The 17,128-nt window shown below is 41.4% G+C and overlaps 1 protein-coding gene across 9 annotated transcripts in view; it reads right to left on the reverse strand.

The window, feature by feature from the left end:
• Positions 1-17,128, reverse strand: part of FMNL2 (formin like 2) — a 318,596-nt gene that overhangs the window by 32,247 nt on the left and 269,221 nt on the right. For all 9 annotated transcript variants that reach the window (XM_033231471.1, XM_033231475.1, XM_033231472.1 and 6 more), the window contains 4 exons: positions 10,172-10,246; positions 6,310-6,420; positions 2,964-3,113; positions 762-863 (listed from right to left, as the gene is read on the reverse strand). In XM_033231471.1, the coding sequence (XP_033087362.1) occupies positions 762-863; positions 2,964-3,113; positions 6,310-6,420; positions 10,172-10,246 (438 nt within the window). The remainder of the gene's footprint in view (positions 1-761; positions 864-2,963; positions 3,114-6,309; positions 6,421-10,171; positions 10,247-17,128) is intronic.

The raw sequence follows: 17,128 nt of genomic DNA on the forward strand, positions 1-17,128 counted from the left end.
GTGTCTCGAAGGCGTGCCAGAAAATAAATTTCCTGGACTGAACTGTAGGACATGTCAGGATATCAGACACACACAGACACGATAACCATCACATAAAAGGTGCCATTTCATTAGCAGTGTAAAGGCAAGTCATTTGCCTTAAAGCTCTCCAGGCATTTTGGTGTTCTTACAGCACAATTCCAAGCACAGGGATGGCACTCCATAAATACCTGGCACATAAGGTAAACAATACTAAGGCCAAATAAAATAGCTGGGATTAGCTGATAATAAAATGGATTGGTTTGCTTTGCACCGCCCCCCTTTTTTTGGTGAATACCATTAAGCCCAGCCTCTGTTGTATTTCACTGTTTCCAGAGCAACCACCAAATCTGGTCTTGAGTGGAAGCAAAGCAAAGAAATACAAAGAAGCTCAAGTCCTAATAAAAATAAATAAGTGGCATGAATTAAATCCATGCTGTGTTTTTATTTCCAACCAAATGGGTGTTCCACGGAATTAACTCAGCCTCCTCCAGATGGGAAAACATTGTTGCTCCCAAAATCTGTGATAAGGAAATACTGAACCCCCCAGTATCTGATTGCACACACATGTGTATACATATGCCGACTATGCGTAGTTTTCATCAGAGCATCACCTCTGAAAGGGTTCCAATAAATATGCTGCATCAATGCATTCCTCTGAATGTACTCTGCGTTCCACTGGACAAAAGCTGGAGTACATTCCCTACCGTGCCCATCTGGGCAGCTGTCATCATCATGCTTACCCGAACGACATCCAGCTCCTTGTTCCTCTGCATGAGTTGCTTTTCCAGTTCCACAATCTTGGACATGGCTTCATTCTCTGTGTCTTGCAGTTTTTCAGATAACTGTAAAATTTTGAAAAGAAAGCTGTGTCACAATACAGGATCATCCTGATCAGGCCCTCAGTTTTCAGAAAGTGCAACTCCAAGATCATTAAGGGCCAGGGACCTATATGTGTTCTGCCCGTTGTTTTCTGTAAATGGTAATATTCATAATATGGCTCTGAATACATATTTGTTTCTACCAGGAATTAATAACTTAGACATGATCCTTAATAAGACCCACATGTCCGCTCCTTACTGTTCAACATACACAGTGTGCCTCCCTCCATTTCTGCAGGGGCTAGCAAGGCTAGAGGACAGTAAGGAGAAAGAGGAGGGAAAGTCCATCTCCATCCCCCACCTCCATGCCAAGAAAGGGCCATCAGGCTAAAGCTTTTGAAAATTGCTAACATAGTAAACTTGGTTCTTTCAATCTAGGTAGCCAGTTGAAAAACAACTACTGCTTGGTTTGACCCAAACTATACAAATAATAAAAGTTTGTTGGGCGCAGTGGCTCATACCTGTAATCCCAGCACTCTGGGAGGCTGAGGCGGGTGAATCACCTGAGGTCAGGAGTTTGAGACCAGCCTGGCCAATATGGTGAAACCCCATCTCTACTAAAAAAATACAAAAATTAGCCAGGTGTGGTGGAGTATACCTGTAATCCCAGCCACCAGGGAAGTCGAGGCAGGAGAATCACTTGAAGCCAGGAGGCAGAGGTTGCAGTGAGCCAAGATCGCGCCACTGCACTCCAGTCTGGGCGACAGAGTAAGACTCCATCTCAAAGAAAAAACTCCACAATAATAATAATAATAATAATAAGTTATTTGGGGAAGCCATTCAAATAAACAGATGGCCTGCTACAAAAGTGGACACATAAGTATGGTCATGCAATGTTGGCTGAGGCTTCACGAGAAAGACAGGGTGAGCCATGTGTTAAATAGCTGCCTTTCACAAAGGGCTCTAACATTGAGCAACTTCTGATTTCTAACATCTCCTTTAAATTCATTACAAGTAAAGAAAACCAGGGAGGCAAGGTAAGGAGGAAGGGTGGAGATTTACACTGATCGGGTTCAGCATGTAACACAAATCTTCTAAGGGAAGATATACTGGGCCTGTAAAATTCTCTTTTGAAGCGGATGCCAGCTGGGCCACAGCAGCACATTTAAAGGGAGGGTTTCTGGCTCACCAACTCGGCTTACCCACAGCCATGAGGAGACCCATTTTCAGAGTGATGGGGAAAGGTGAAGGAAACTGAGCATATGCAGTACTCTTTAAAAAATGTGGAGAAAAATAAATGAACTGTTCAAAGGAGAAAATAATAATCCTCCAAAAGGAGACACTTCATTTCATAATCAGGGAAAGTGCCCATCAGACTCACCAAAAGAATTTGGTCTTCATAATGCTTGGGTGTTTGAGAAGCACCATTTTTCTGTTAATTCTTTTACTATTGAAATATGTGGTTAATGAATGAACAAATAACCTCTAAAGGCCCTTACAGTCATATTAGAATCAGTCTATGTCAAGAAAAATCCCTCAAAGCAAAATGAGACGCTGTCCTGTGATAGAGCTGACAATGATACTGAGGACATTCTTCAAAGAAGAGCATATATGACAAAGCACACCGATGTCCTTGAAAATGCCTATTGTTGAGATGACTCTATTTAGAATTTGAGTACCGTAAGACGGGAATGTTCAGACATGCATCACAGAGACACTAGCTAATCCTGTCCATGGGCTTGTGTGGACATAGTTGATAAGAAGATACCTCTTCACCTCAGGCCAAATTCCCATATTTCATTTCCCTCTAATCTTTTACGTAATGCCAATCATCAAACTCCCCCACTCCACTTGAGCCTATAACCAAGACTGCCAGGAAATGCACCTCAGCAGAAACTGAGCAGGTAAGTGAGCTAAAGCAAAGCAACGGATTCTATTTCACTTTACATTACACATCTGCCTTTTGGAAAGAACACAGAACAGCTTCTGAAAGCTCTCTATTGCAGGGTATGGCCCGTTCCTAGACTCCAAATTCTTTAATTTACCACCATAAAAGCTGGCATTCATTCTGTTTTGCACCCAGCTGAAATAGAAGCAGTTTTTCCTTTTCTGAGATGTAGTTACATGAGAGATGTTTTCTTCCAGTTCTTCCACCCTCTCCAAGGCAGCATTCTTAGTTTCAGCATCTTCCAGCAGAGCTCCTACATCAAAAACATTGTCCAGGTAAGCCTGGATCTGGACCTGAAGCTTGTCACTCTCAGTGTGTTTCAGCTTCTAAAAGCCAGAAGAGGAGAGAACGTGGTGTTAGCTCATCTGTGGAAATGGAGTATCATTTCCTAACAGTCTGTCTTTTTTGTGTTGTTTTGTTTTGTTTTGAGATGGAGTTTCACTCTGTCACCCAGGCTGGAGTGCAATGGTGCGACCTCAGCTCACTGCACCCTTTGCCTCCTGGGTTCAAGCGATTCTCCTATCTCAGCCTCCTGAGCAGCTGGGATTACAGGCACGTGCCACTACACCCAGCTAATTTTTGTATTTTTAGTAGAGACAGAGTTTCGCCATGTTGGCCAGGACGGTCTCGATCTCCTGACCTCATCATCTGCCTGCCAGCCTCCCAAAGTGCTGGGGTTACAGGCGTGAGCCACTGCGCCCAGCCAGTCTATGTGTTTTCTTTGTGACAAATAGTCCAGCCGTTTCTAAGAGAGAGCTTAACATGTCATCTTCCTTAAGAGAATTATGGAGTGACTGCCTAAGGCGTATCATCAGATGACTTTCTGGTGAATACCCTCTACCAAGTGCACACACATTTTCCCCCAAATCCTTACTGTCCCATGTAGTTATATTCCAACCTAAAACATTTTGATATATGTGAAATTGGGATGACAGAAAAATTAAAAGCAGCTTTGACAGATTATAGTCACAGCCACATAAAACCTAAGGGGTATCTGTGTAGTGGAAAAGACTGGAGTGTTTGGTATCTTACCTGGTTAGTGACAGTGGTTCCAGTAGAGGAACAAGGTTAGGCAAGAGATGGGGCAGACAGTGATAGAGTTTATACTTAACCTTGGGGATTATTTTAGCACAAATTGCTAGAGCCCAACCTCCACACATCCCTCCCTCAGTCAGTATACAGCATGAACAGATCAGAAAGCTTTCCCCAATTCACTGCCTCCCAAACTAGGCATCCTGCAGTGACTCAGCTAGCTCTGGAAACTAGAGGTCAAATAAATCAGCGAATCTTCCCTACAAGTAACATGAGTCATGACTTTCCCTAGGGAACAGATGAGTGATTAGAATAATACCTGGCACATGGATGATGCCAATCAACATTACTGAACAAATCAACGGCTACTTACAAGGCTGGGTTTTTGTAAACTAATGAAGCATTTATATATCTTACATTTACATTACTCTTCTAACCACCTCTATTAGGTTCCAGAGTCAACACACCATGAAGTTAAAGAAATACAGAGTTTTGAAAAAAAATCTTACAGTTTTAAGAGAAATTCCACTCTATATAAATTTTCAGAAAGATGGATTTCCCCTAGGTTTAATCTGGAATTCTACAATACAGCTTCCCCTGAAGAGAGAATGTTCTACTTTCCTTTATGAGTCCCAAGTGAGAATGGCTTCTAAATAAGGGCAAAGGCTAGAACAAAAGGAGAAGCAGCTGAATGGGATTTTTCATGATCTTCACAATGAATAACAGGTGTTCAGTGATAAGTTGGTACCTGCCATTATATTCTAGAGCATAAACAAGCTCTGCTCAGACACCACAAAACCAAACCCAGAACACCGCTAGGAATTTGTACATCTAATTTTTCAAATACTGACACTTTTAGAGCATAGGAGAAAAAGGGATAGACAAACCTTGATCTAAAAGTAAGAGTCTTTCTGTCCAATACTCTGCCAGTGATATAAATGAGTGCCTTTTTAAGGAAAGCAATTGAAATAACACTTTAATGGAAATCTATTACACCTCTCCCTGAGTAGTCTTTAGACAAGAGTAGGCCCGTCTATTCAAGGGCAGCCCAGCCAGTCTAGGAAGCAAGGCCTTCAGGTTGAGAGTAACCACCTCTGTGATTCGTCTCCCAATACATTGAGGGTACAGTCTATGAATCGCTTGGGTTTATCTCTAACAAAGATGGGCAGCTGAATGCTGGAGACGCCCAAAGGAAGTACTTCTATATTCTTCAGAGCTGGAAACAGCCTTGACATGCAGATCACTGGCTGGGTGCATTACTTAAGGCAGGAGTTTGAGACTCTCCTGGCCAACATGGTGAAACCCCGTCTCTACTAAAAATACAAAAATTAGCCAGGCTATTCAGGAGGCTGAGGCATGAGAATCGCTTGAACCCAGGAAGCAGAGATTGCAGTGAGCCAAGACTGCACCACTGCACTCCAGCCTGGGTGACAAAGTGAAACCCTGTCTCAAAAAAAAGGAAGGAAATTGAGGTCAACAATTCTTGCTGTATCACTAGACCATTCCTACACAAAAGGGAAAACAAAACTGCCTGGTTCCTCGGGTCCATTTCTTTTCCTTTTTCAGACACAGGGTCTCCCCCTGCCACCCAAACTGGAGTGCAGTGGTGCAATCACAGCTTGTTGCAGCCTGGAAATCCTAGACTCAAATAATCCCCCTACTTCAGCTTCCCAAGCAGCTGGGACCACAGGCACGTACCACCACACCTGGCTAATTTTTCAGTTTTTTGTATATATGGGGTCTCACTATGTTGCCCAGGCTGGTCTTGAACTCCTAGGCTCCAGTGATTCTCCACCTCAGCCTCCCAAAGTGCTGGAATTACAGGTGTGAGCCACCAGCCTTTTCAAGACCATTTCTGATTTTCACATCAAGTTTCTGTTTCTTAATAACTGAAGAACTTCAGGGAACTGGCTAACCACTTCTGCAAGGGAGTAAGAAACAGGGAAACTTTAAACCTCCTTCTCCTAAGAACTAAAATTGGAACTTCTAAAGCTACAAACACTTGAAGCAGAATTTAGCAGCTTCAGGAGGAAGTCTCTGGTGTCCATTTCCTCATTGTTTTTTTTTTATGCTCTGAGCACTGACTCATCACTGTACAGTCTTGGCTTGACTTTCCCTGCCCAGATGGGGTCCCCAGAGCAACCAAGAATGCAAATTGCCCAATAGCCCAGAGGAAGGATGCAATGAGACTTGACCCAGACGAAGCTCAAAAGCAGAGGAAAGCTGCAGCAAGGCTGCAAGAGGTTATCTGACTCCCGTACTAAAAGGCTGCTAGCAGAAGATGGCCTGAGGTCCCAGGAGCCCTGCAAGAATCCAGCATCTCTGGCAGAATACATCACGCAGCTCAGTTCCCTTTAACTGGCACTACAGTAGTCGACTGCACTACAGTAGTCTAGGCATTCTTTAGCTGCTATGGAAGTGTACCTTTGAGGGTAGGCAATATAAGAAGTCAATTCTTATATTAGAGCCAAAGGTTACAGCTATACTCACATCCAAGTATTCATCCAGGCCTAATTTGGTAAATTCATACTGCAGGTGAACTCTGAAATTCATATCTTCTACTGAATGGACTACAATATTAATAAACTGCATAGAAGCCACCTGAAATGAAATTGTCAAGGGGTTAGATGGGCTCCAAACTTTTTTCTCAGTTTAACTGCAGACATGTGCTTTCAATTTCACAAAAGAGGCTCACTTACCGATTTCCTTTTCCTTCATTTCATTGGTTCTTTAAAAATATTTTATAATTATTTTTAAATTCAGAAGTCACAGAAGTACCACAATAAGATACCACTTCACAACCACTAAGATGGCTATCATAAAAAAGAAATACAGTAACAAGAATTGGAAAGGATGTGGAGAAATTAAAACCCTCGTCCATTGCTGGTGGTAAAGGAAAAAAGGGTGGCCACTTTAAAAAGTGTGACTTTTACTCAAAATGATAAACACAGCATTATCATATGACCCAGCAATTCCGCTTCTAGATATACAGTTAAGAGAAATGAAAACATATGTCCACATAAAAATCTGTACACAGATGTTCATAATAACATCATTAATAACAACCAAAAAGTAGGAAGAACCCAGTGTCCATTAACTGATAAACAAAATGTGGTATATCCATACAATGGAATATTATGAAACAATAAAAAGCAATCAAGTACTAACACATGTTACAACATAAACTTGAAAACATGTTAAATGATAAAAACCAGTTACAGAAGACCACATGTTGTATGATTCCATTTATATAAAAAATCCAAAACAGACTAAACTATTGAGATAGAAAGCAGGTTAGTGGTTGCCTAGGGCTGAGGGTGGGATTAATGGGAGTGACTGCCAATGGGTACAGGACTTTTTTGAGGGGGTGACAACTATGTCCTAAATTAGATTGTGGTAAGGGTTGTACAACCCTGTGAATAGCCTAAATAGGCACTGGATTATAAATAAATTGGGTGAATCTGATGATATGTTAATTATATCTCAGTAAAAGTCATATAGGTATATAAAATAAACTGTGTAAATTACTATAGGTTTGTTGTACAAAATGTGAATATTATTACAAAGAACTTTTTTTAAGAAGAACATTTAAATTACCTACAATCTCACCACAAGGTAACCACATCTAAAAATTCCCTGTGAGCTCTTCCATATCAACAGGATAGTAACTGGACCCATCTTTACATATAGTCAACCAGTCTGCATTCCCTAAAAGCTTGGAATTTACTGCTTTCTCCCCACAACTGCACCAGTGGCTCTGAGACCTGCCAAAGAGAAAACCAGTCCCAGGTTTGGTGAATAAAAGGACAGCATTCAACAGATCTATTTTGCTTTCCACAGTGACAATCAGTCTATTTATGGTGGAAACATCTTACTAATGCTTTTCCTCCATGGCTGTCACCCAGCAGAGTCTCCGGCAAGGAGGGAACATGATTGAGGGATGCAGAGTCACACTTATTCTGAGAACCACCTTACTCCTCGTCTCTCTCCAAACCTAATTTCCTTTATGTTTACAATTTTTTTTTTATCGAGTTAGATTATTCTTTGAAGATATGGTATACATTGGATATCTTTGGAAGATGTGTAACCTCTCTAGCTTACAAAAGGACTCTACTGCAATTTACTAAAAAAAAAAAAAAAAAAAAAATCACCTCGGGTTCTATCACTAAATGAGCTTTAAAAAATATATCTTTACAAAGGCAGGTACAAAATACAAACTAGAAAAATATTTTTTAAAGAAACAAAATAGTTTTTGTTTTCTTTTGTCCACAAAAAAATACAGAAAAAGGATAAAAATGTCTTATATACTACATTAGAAAAATTTATATTATATGTTATGAGGAATATCTTGTTTCAGAGGTTGTGCAACCTCATTGTGTTCTCAAGGCAGTTTATCAAAAGCCTCATTTTCTGGAGAGAAAATATGGCTGGATTCTGACATCTTTCCATTTCTCTTTGGAAAACAGGTCTAAACGATCTACTGGGTTTTATGATATGCCTAAGAGGCGACTATCTGAAGGTGACGCATGAATCTAGCACATAGAACTTGTGTAACAGCAGCCTCTAAATAAGGTACCTCAATACACGTATATGTGAATAAATGAACGGACAGAAAATAGAACCTAGTTTGTGTATGGATAGTGCAGGTGTTTTAAAGGGCTTTATATAATTGTAGTTTCAGCAGAAACTCAAATGGCAAGGAGGTCTGGCAGGTACCATAAATGAGCATAAATGAGCAGGCTGGGCTGTGTATCACACAACAGGGAACGGTGTGGACTGTGACAAACTAGAGAGGACATCTTTGGACTAAAGCAATAGGGGCTGCTTGACTCCAGCAGCTGACACTCTGCAGTAACAGGGGCCTAGTGTTCTCAGACGTTTTCAGTTTCCAAGAAAATCAGATGTGTATTTTTATGCATCATACTCAAATTGTTGAAGTAGGGTCATCACTGTCAGACTGAACTGACAAGCCTGTAGGTTGGCTTTAGTGTGAGAGCCTCCAGTTTGCAACTGCAACTCTAACAGAATGAATAAGTTCCCCTAAAATGGCACAAGAAAGAAACTGACATCATGAGACAAGGCACCAGTCTCTCTAGATATTTATCACCAGGGCCAGCATTAGCCTTAACTTCTCTAAAAAATCCTAATAACAAGATTTTAAAAGTCAATGTAAAAGTGTCCCTTGTTTCATGTATGTGTGTGTATATATACGTATATCTATAAAGTGTGTGTATACACACACACACACACACACACACACATGCACGCACGCACACACTTTGAAAAGCAAATAACATGCTTTATGCAACAGAAAATCTTCTCTATAAAGGATTTTCTCTTTCTCATTGATTTTGGAAGGGGATGAGGGCTAAGAAGTGTATAAAACTTGAGGACTCCAAACATTTTTTTCACAAAAAGGGTTAGAAATTGGCAAAGCTATGTTTCATGTTTTATAATCACTGAAGCAATTCAAATGAAAACTTCACTTGGCATCCTAAGCATAGGCTCTGCAAGGTAAGAAGTGATTGGTACGTCTGCTTCAGGTCAGAAGTGATCTGGGAAATTATACCCCAGTTAGGATCTCCTGGGTCTAGAATTTCCCTAGGGCAACTGAATTGGGTCAACACCTACAGATCTGGGTGCACTGAAGGGTAAAACTTCTAGAGAAATTCACTATGGCAGATTCTCTCTTCCTTCCAGATTAAGATTTATGTGTATGAATGCAGAAGTGCTGCAACTCACTTTGATGTTCTTCTTACCCGAGGATGGCAGGCCTGCTGTAGAACCACATGTTTTGTATGTCACCTAACCTGCCAAGGAGAGCCCCAGTATGATTATACCCTCACAGAGCTACCACAGCAGGAAAGAGATCAGGGAGGAAAAAAATCACTGCTGCATATTCATTTTGGAGATACATACAGTCAATTCTACAAACCAAAGCACTTTAATTTTTAAGAATATAGTCTGGAGAAGGGTACTGGCAGGGGCCTGCAAAAATAAAAAAGGTCAAGATTGCTTCTACCCTAAGGATTCTTATGCAGCATCATCAACAATTAAACAATGGCAGCATTTGCACCAGGCATGGCTGTTTCCAACTGCATGGCTTCCCCTTTATTTGCTGTAATTAGTACTTTGGTCTTTACTATACTGTGTATGTAAGGAATAAAATTGGAAATCAAAGAAAAAATACAGATTAAGAGAGACATTCTAGATTGGATCTACAGCATATTAAATGCAATTCCCTGTCCTTTGTAATATAAATATGATGTGTGTGTGTGTGTGTGTGTGTGTGTGTATTTAGGAAAAAAGTGCTGAAACTGAGTTTGCTTTATTGAATACTGAAATAACTCACCATAAAATCTATGTTATTGTCTTCATTCCTGAAATGTTCCATCAACTTCTCAAAGCGCTGTTTTTCTCCGCAAACCTGAAACACACATTTTCATTGTCCATGTGACTTTCTAAACATAAACATTCCAAAATTAGATGCAGAAATTTCAGCTTAATAATGATTTCCAGAATATCTATCTTCTCTCTCATAAACTATTTACTTCCCTTCTAAGCTAGTTAACTCACAAACAGCCATATGAGCTGGAACCAAAAGCTGATGTTGGTTTCTTTTCCATATTCTCTTGATATTTTGAAATCCAAATCAAATGTGTTTTTCTTTCATTGGTTGTCTTTGTAGTCTCACCAATTTTTTAGTATGCATTCAGAATCCAAGAATGTAGTTCACGGTAAAAAAAAAAAAAAAAAAAAAAAAAAAAGACCCTAGTTTCCTTTTGTAAAAAGGAAAAAAGACACGCAAAAATATATGAGTATTTAAATTCTTTAAAAGGCACATTTAAAATGTTCATATTATATCTAACTGAATCAGAAAATCTCAGTGCATAAACTACAACACAGAAAGAGACACTGTGGAGGCTATTAACCCATGCGAGTATAGAGATCTGCAGTAATTGGTGAAGTAGCATCCCAGAATCCTGAAACACATGCATTCAGCTCAGTTAATGTTTCCACTGATCAGATAAAACAAACATAAAATACTGGTAACTCCAGGACCCAAAGGTATTTGCATATACATGAAATAAAATACATGGAGCTAAAAAAAAAAAAAAAAAAAGTCAAAAAAGATTTCTATCAAGTGACTCTCTGGGGACTTTTTTCTTTCTTTTTTTTAATTTTGGAGACAGGGTCTCACCCTGTCACCCAAGCTGGAATGTGGTGGCATGATGATTACATCATTACAGCCTCAACCTCCTGGGCTCAGGCAATCCTCCTGCCTCAGCCTCTCAAGTAGCCGGGTACAAGCATGTACCACCACGCCCAGGTCTGGAGACTTATTTTTAAAGTCAAAGGACAAACTTTCATTCTGTCAATGTCCTTGGTTGACTTTTTTGGGGCAAAGTCCTATACCCACTGGTTTATTCATTTTACCTTCAGAAAATATTTCTCCGAACCACTCCTGACTGTTTGCTGCATTAGTAAGACACCGTCCCTTGGTTAACATTTTGCTAATTTAATCCAGGTTTCACATGCTAAACTCCAAATTTTCTGATTCCATTTGTGATCTTAGGGATAACTCAGGTCAATCTTCAAAAATTCTTCTAAAATGTTATTTCATAATGCAGCCATTTAATTCAGTCATGTGAAACTCCATGTGAATATATATTTATTTTGGTGAAGAGAAAGTCCCACGAAGGCAGGAATTCTGTTTTGTTCACTACATAGCACCTATATCAATGCTTGGCACATTGTAAGTTCCCAATCATATTTGTTAAATTGCACCCAACAGAAGATAAATGAGTCATTATCTTAAAATTCACTTCACAAAAGGATGGATGACTTCCTGTTCTCCATGATGAAACATTCAACCATGGTAGACAGGCACCACTGGGGGTAAATCCTCAGTGGTGGCCGTCTCTAAACCATAGGCTGGGGATGTTAAAGTGAACAGCCTTCAGCCTCTGAGGGCCTCCTAGTCTCAAAGCAGTATTTCCAACAGATTCAGACCACCATTTACTGCATTTTCATGACAACTCTCCGTGAAAATTTATTTATACCTGCCTTAACAAAAAATAATTTCAGAATGCAGAGGGACAGTGCATGGAAGGCAGAGTCTAAAGCAAAGTCTTTAAAATTGGCCTGGCACGGTGGCTCATGCCTATAATCCCAGGACTTTGAGAGGCTAAAGCAGGAGGATCTCTTGAGCCCCAGAATTCAAGACAGGACTGGGCAAAATAATGAAACCACGTCTCTACTAAAAATAAAAATTAAAAAATTAGCCAGGTGTGGTGGCAAGCACCTGTAGTCCCAGCTACTCAGGAGGCTGAGGTGGGAGGATACTTTGAGCCCATGAGGTCAAGGCTGCAGTGAGCCGTGATCATGCCACACACCAGCCTGAGCAACAGAGCCAGACCCTGTCTCAAAAAGACATACACACACATGCACGCACACACGTCCAATCCCACACTGGAGAGTCTGATTCAACAGGACCAGGCGGTGCTGGGGGGACATGGGTATGCATAATTTTAAAAGCACCACGGATAATTCTGATGCTCCACAATGGCTGAGAACCAGAGATTTAAGGGGTTACCATGTTCTGCCCCCATCCTCAGCTGGCCCCTCTAGACAACATACAGCTATTTCCTAGAAATGAAAGGTTTGTGGAAGGGGGTGAGGCAGTACAAGCCCAGCTCCCTAGACTATGACATCAGCCACATTATGCCCAAAGAGACAAGCATCCCTTGCCTGCAAAAAGGGACCCGTGGGTAAAAAACCCTGAGGTTTTACATACAAAAGGTCAGAACTACAATGTGAATTTTCTTTAGCAGAAACCCCAATATAGGCTGGGCACAGTGGCTCTCACCTGTAATCCCAGCACTTTGGGAAGATAACCCAGCACTTTGCGGCAGGCAGATAACCTGAGGTCAAGAGTTCGAGACCAGACTGGCCAATATGGTGAAACCCTGTCTCTACTAAAAATACAAAAATTAGCCAGGAGTGGTGGCACGCACCTGTAATCCCAACTACTTGGGAGGCTGAGGCAGGAGAATCACTTGGACCCGGAAGCGACAGCTGCAGTGAGCCAAGATCATACCACTGCACTCCAGTCTGGGTGACAAAGCGAGACTCTGTCTCACAAAAACTGGTTTACTTCAGTCTTGTGGGTGATTGGTAGTGGCAGCAAGAGAAGAGGAAAAGAGGCCATCCTGAATTTGGGGAGAGCTACCAGCTCTGCTGAGAAGCAGACCGTAACTAATGTTTGGTTGAGGGACTAGGCACACGCTAAACTAACTGAGGCAATAGCTGTTCATGAACAGTGACAACAAAAACAATTCCTAGGCAGGCAAAGCTCTTCAAAGAATGTTAGAAAGCAGAAAAATACTCTGCATAATCTGATGCTCTCAGTTTATGAATTAGACCTACACAGAGATTAAACCTCTCTAACCTAATGAAAGGTTGAGAGAGTGGCAGAACCAAGGCTAGAACCAGGTCCCCGATGGCCAGCCTGAGGTTCCTTTTCCCACGTAGCCCAGAATGCCCATATAAACATATTCCACTAAAGAAGGCAGTTAAGGCATTCCAGCATTATTTGAGACACACAGAGATGAAAAATGTTATCACTAAAAGACACAATCATTATACCATGCATACTTTGACATCCCTGCACCAGAAGCTTCCATGGAACCTCTAAAAATGATAGATTCCTAGAATCTATATTGAGATGTACTGAGTAAGAATCTCCCCAGATGGGCCTAGAAATCTGTGAATACTCGTGGTTGCTGGACCAGCATCTGGGAACCAATGGTTCATATAATATCAGACTAGCTGATTAAACCCTCAGGCTTTCTGACTACCAATTATAAACTGATTTACTAGATCATTAAATCTCCAGCTCATTCAGCTTCTAACTGAGCAACACAAACAGTTACTGTAACTGGGTATCATAGGAATGCCACAAGAACTGACGCACTGCCCCTGCATAAGTGCAATGAATAATGAGGTAACCCAAAAATAATCAGGGGGTACATGTTGGGTCTTAGAAAAAATAGGTTTTAAATGGCTGGAAAGCACATGTGGACAACAACATACTACTCATAGCCTGTTACTTTGAAAGATGGCATCAAATATAGAACAAGTAACACTAGATTTCACGGTGAATAAGGATCCCAAAAACCACAGCACTAGCCTGGCAGACAGACCTGAAGTAGATGTTAAGAAGAGCCTTGAATATATGTGTTTCTTTAGAGATCCCTCAATCTGTCACAACAGACAAATCGCTGCTGAGAACATGTGCGTTACAAAACAGATAAATACCTTTAATCTTAAAAAAAAAAAAAATCAGACTTAAATATCTTCCTATTTATAGCTGCTATGAGCTTGGTGAAAATAATCCAAATGCACAACATGACATTACCAAAACAAACTCCGGCTTTGGGAAACCTTGAAAGCAACAGAGTGACCACTCTCCACGGTAAGGACTAGAAGGACGCCCTACTACCATAGCTCCACCAGGCCCAGGACTGCTTTGCTGCCAATCTCAACTAATGAACTCAGGCTTGTGTTTCCTGACATGTTCCACAGGCACAGCATGGATTCCAGAGTTCCCCTTTGTTTCTAAGGAAGGAAAGGAAGCATGCAGGCCAGATTCACATTTGTTTCTCCATTACTTTAGCAGTCATTAAACAAGTGTACACTACAATCCCACAGGAAACAGGAAGATACGTTTGGGGAAGGTTGGTAAAAGTTGTGTACCACATCAAAGGAAAGTCGTCTTCATTCATACTGCTCACATCTGGAGCACCCACACACACTGGGTGAAACAGGACCATCATGGTGGACCATGCTCTCTCCTTTGTGGTGGCCTCTTTAGAAAATCGGTGAGGATGAAAGGAACGAGACACTAATTTTCAGTTATTTTCAGAATCCATGCATTGGCCTGCATGGGAATGAACTCAAGCACTTCATCAAAACGTTTACAAGAGCCAGGAGCATATTTGCACATGTACATCATTACACATTCTATATGGGTGCATACCACTTCCATCTGCCCACAAGGGCCAGATAATACACGGTACAAAAACTTTTTTAATAAAACAGCTATATTCTTGCAACTGAAACGTGTCATTCTTGACTTTTATATTCACTGGTATATCTCATTCTCCCACCAGCTTTGATACCAATTTCCAAATCAATAACATGTACTCTATTAAGTGGGGTGGGGAGAAAGTTTAAGACCTACAGAAAAACTGAGCTGAGTAGAGTGGCAAGGAGCCCTTTTGTGCACTGGACTGCCCTGTCAGGAATCAGATCACTACTGCTAGCAGCTGGGGTTACCAGAAATTAAGTAAACCAGCAGACAAATAAAAGTATATGCCCTGGAAAAGTATGTACCCCACTGAAAATCAAGAGGCATCTTCATTATAAATCACTATAAACTGGTTGCATGTGAATAAATTCACGATTCCAGTTAATGCTGTGTAAAGTAAAAATGATCAGGCTCCAATCCTGGACCACAGACTTCATTCTGCTAACACAGCCACCTATCTGCCCATCCCTGTGGGGTCCTGCCTGATACAACTGCCTCTCTTTGAACCTTCAAGCTCTAACGCTGATGGGGATAAAGGGCTATAGGGTAGAAATGGGACTATGTGGCATATTAGACGAGATTATAAAACCTGGGTTATAAGTCACAGTTCGGCCACTACCCTGTTGTTAGCTTGGACTGCTCAGCAAACATCCCTGGACTTCAGTTTTCACACCCATCAAGTTGAGAGACTTAGGCTGGCCACAGTGGCTCACACCTGTACTCCCAGCACTTTGGGAGGCCGAAGCAGGCGGATCACCTGAGGTCAGGAGTTTGAGACCAGCCTGGCCAACGTAGTGAAAACCCGTCTCTACTAAAAATGCAAAAATTAGCTGGGCATGGTGGCGGACACCTGGCTTGAACCCAGGAGATGGAGGTTGCAGTTAGCCGACATCGCACCACTGCACTCCAGCCTAGGCGACAGAGCAAGACTCCATCTAAAAAATAAAAATAAAAATAAAAATAAAGGAGAAGAAACTATATGGGTTACAGAGCTTTGGGAGTAAGGGGGAATTCCAAGTCAGGGGCTTGGCAAAGAAAGGGAAAGCCTAAGTAAGGTTCTTGAGAATTCTACTCTCACTATCCAGATCTTTTCTTATACTTACTTAGTGGTCTGATAAGATTGCTTTTGAGGGGGAAAAAAAGGTTTCATTGCAAATAAAAAATTTGAAAAAAAATCTCTCCCTCAGTATTTCTTGAACGTTTAAAATTCTCATTTAGCATGGCAATAGAACACGATATTGCCAAGCTGACTGGCATGGAAGCTCCACAGAAACAAACTCAGAGGAATGCATTTGGCTGTACCGGCCCTGAGTACCAAACCAAAAGGTCAAACCACTCTCTCGCCCCATGTGGTTCACTCCCGCTTGTGAAGCTGGGAAATCCCACACCCTGTAGAGATAACGTGGGCCACAACCAGGACAAGCAAGATTCATTTTCACGTAAAGGAGAACTGAAGCAAAAGCACAACTTCTGCCAAAAAAACTCCAACTATGTTCTCCAACATCTGTGAAGGACATTTGTGAACAGTGCCCCAAACCGTTTGGATTAATCTGGGGCCCTGGATGCAAAGGTGGCTATAGTTTAAAGCATCTCAAAGGGTGGGAGGCCATTAGGGGATGCTTTCCCTAAAGGTCAATAGTGGAGACGAGATGGTTTTACAAAAACTTTGGGTATTATCTTGCCAGCCAGATGTTGAAGTGAACACTTGCCGTCCTTCAGCCACCTCTCTGTCCCTCTTCAAGGTCAGTAACAGTCTCTGGCTTTCCCCAGCAACAGCTCCCAGGAAAGCAAGCAAAGTCTATAGCCAAACTGAGGCCTGACTCTTATGAGATGGCTATAAAATATGCTTCTGGGTTAGTTATATAAAAATTAAAGGCCCTTTGCTTAAGTGTTTCCTTCTTGCCCTGTTGCCTGGCGCCTGCCTCAATACTTTCTTTTTCTCCTCTTACAATAGGCCCCTGTGATCTGCAAGGCTCCCTGCAGGAAGGCACCGTTTTAGAGGCACACACTCTATTATGACTGATTAGACAACCCTTCTCAGGGCCTGCCTGAGAACAAAAGTTCCGTTTTCTTTTCAGAGCCTCGTGAAGTAAACAGTTATTTCATAGTTAGTCCTAGGTGAAAACCATCTTTTACTATCTACTGAGTGCACCAGCAGTCTGAGGGTTACTGACGCCGTAATGGCCCAATGAAACCACTTTTCTGGGGTATTCTGTG

Source organism: Trachypithecus francoisi, unplaced genomic scaffold (assembly GCF_009764315.1).
Source record: "Trachypithecus francoisi isolate TF-2019V2 unplaced genomic scaffold, Tfra_2.0 Lachesis_group13, whole genome shotgun sequence".
Lineage (NCBI taxonomy): Eukaryota > Metazoa > Chordata > Mammalia > Primates > Cercopithecidae > Trachypithecus > Trachypithecus francoisi.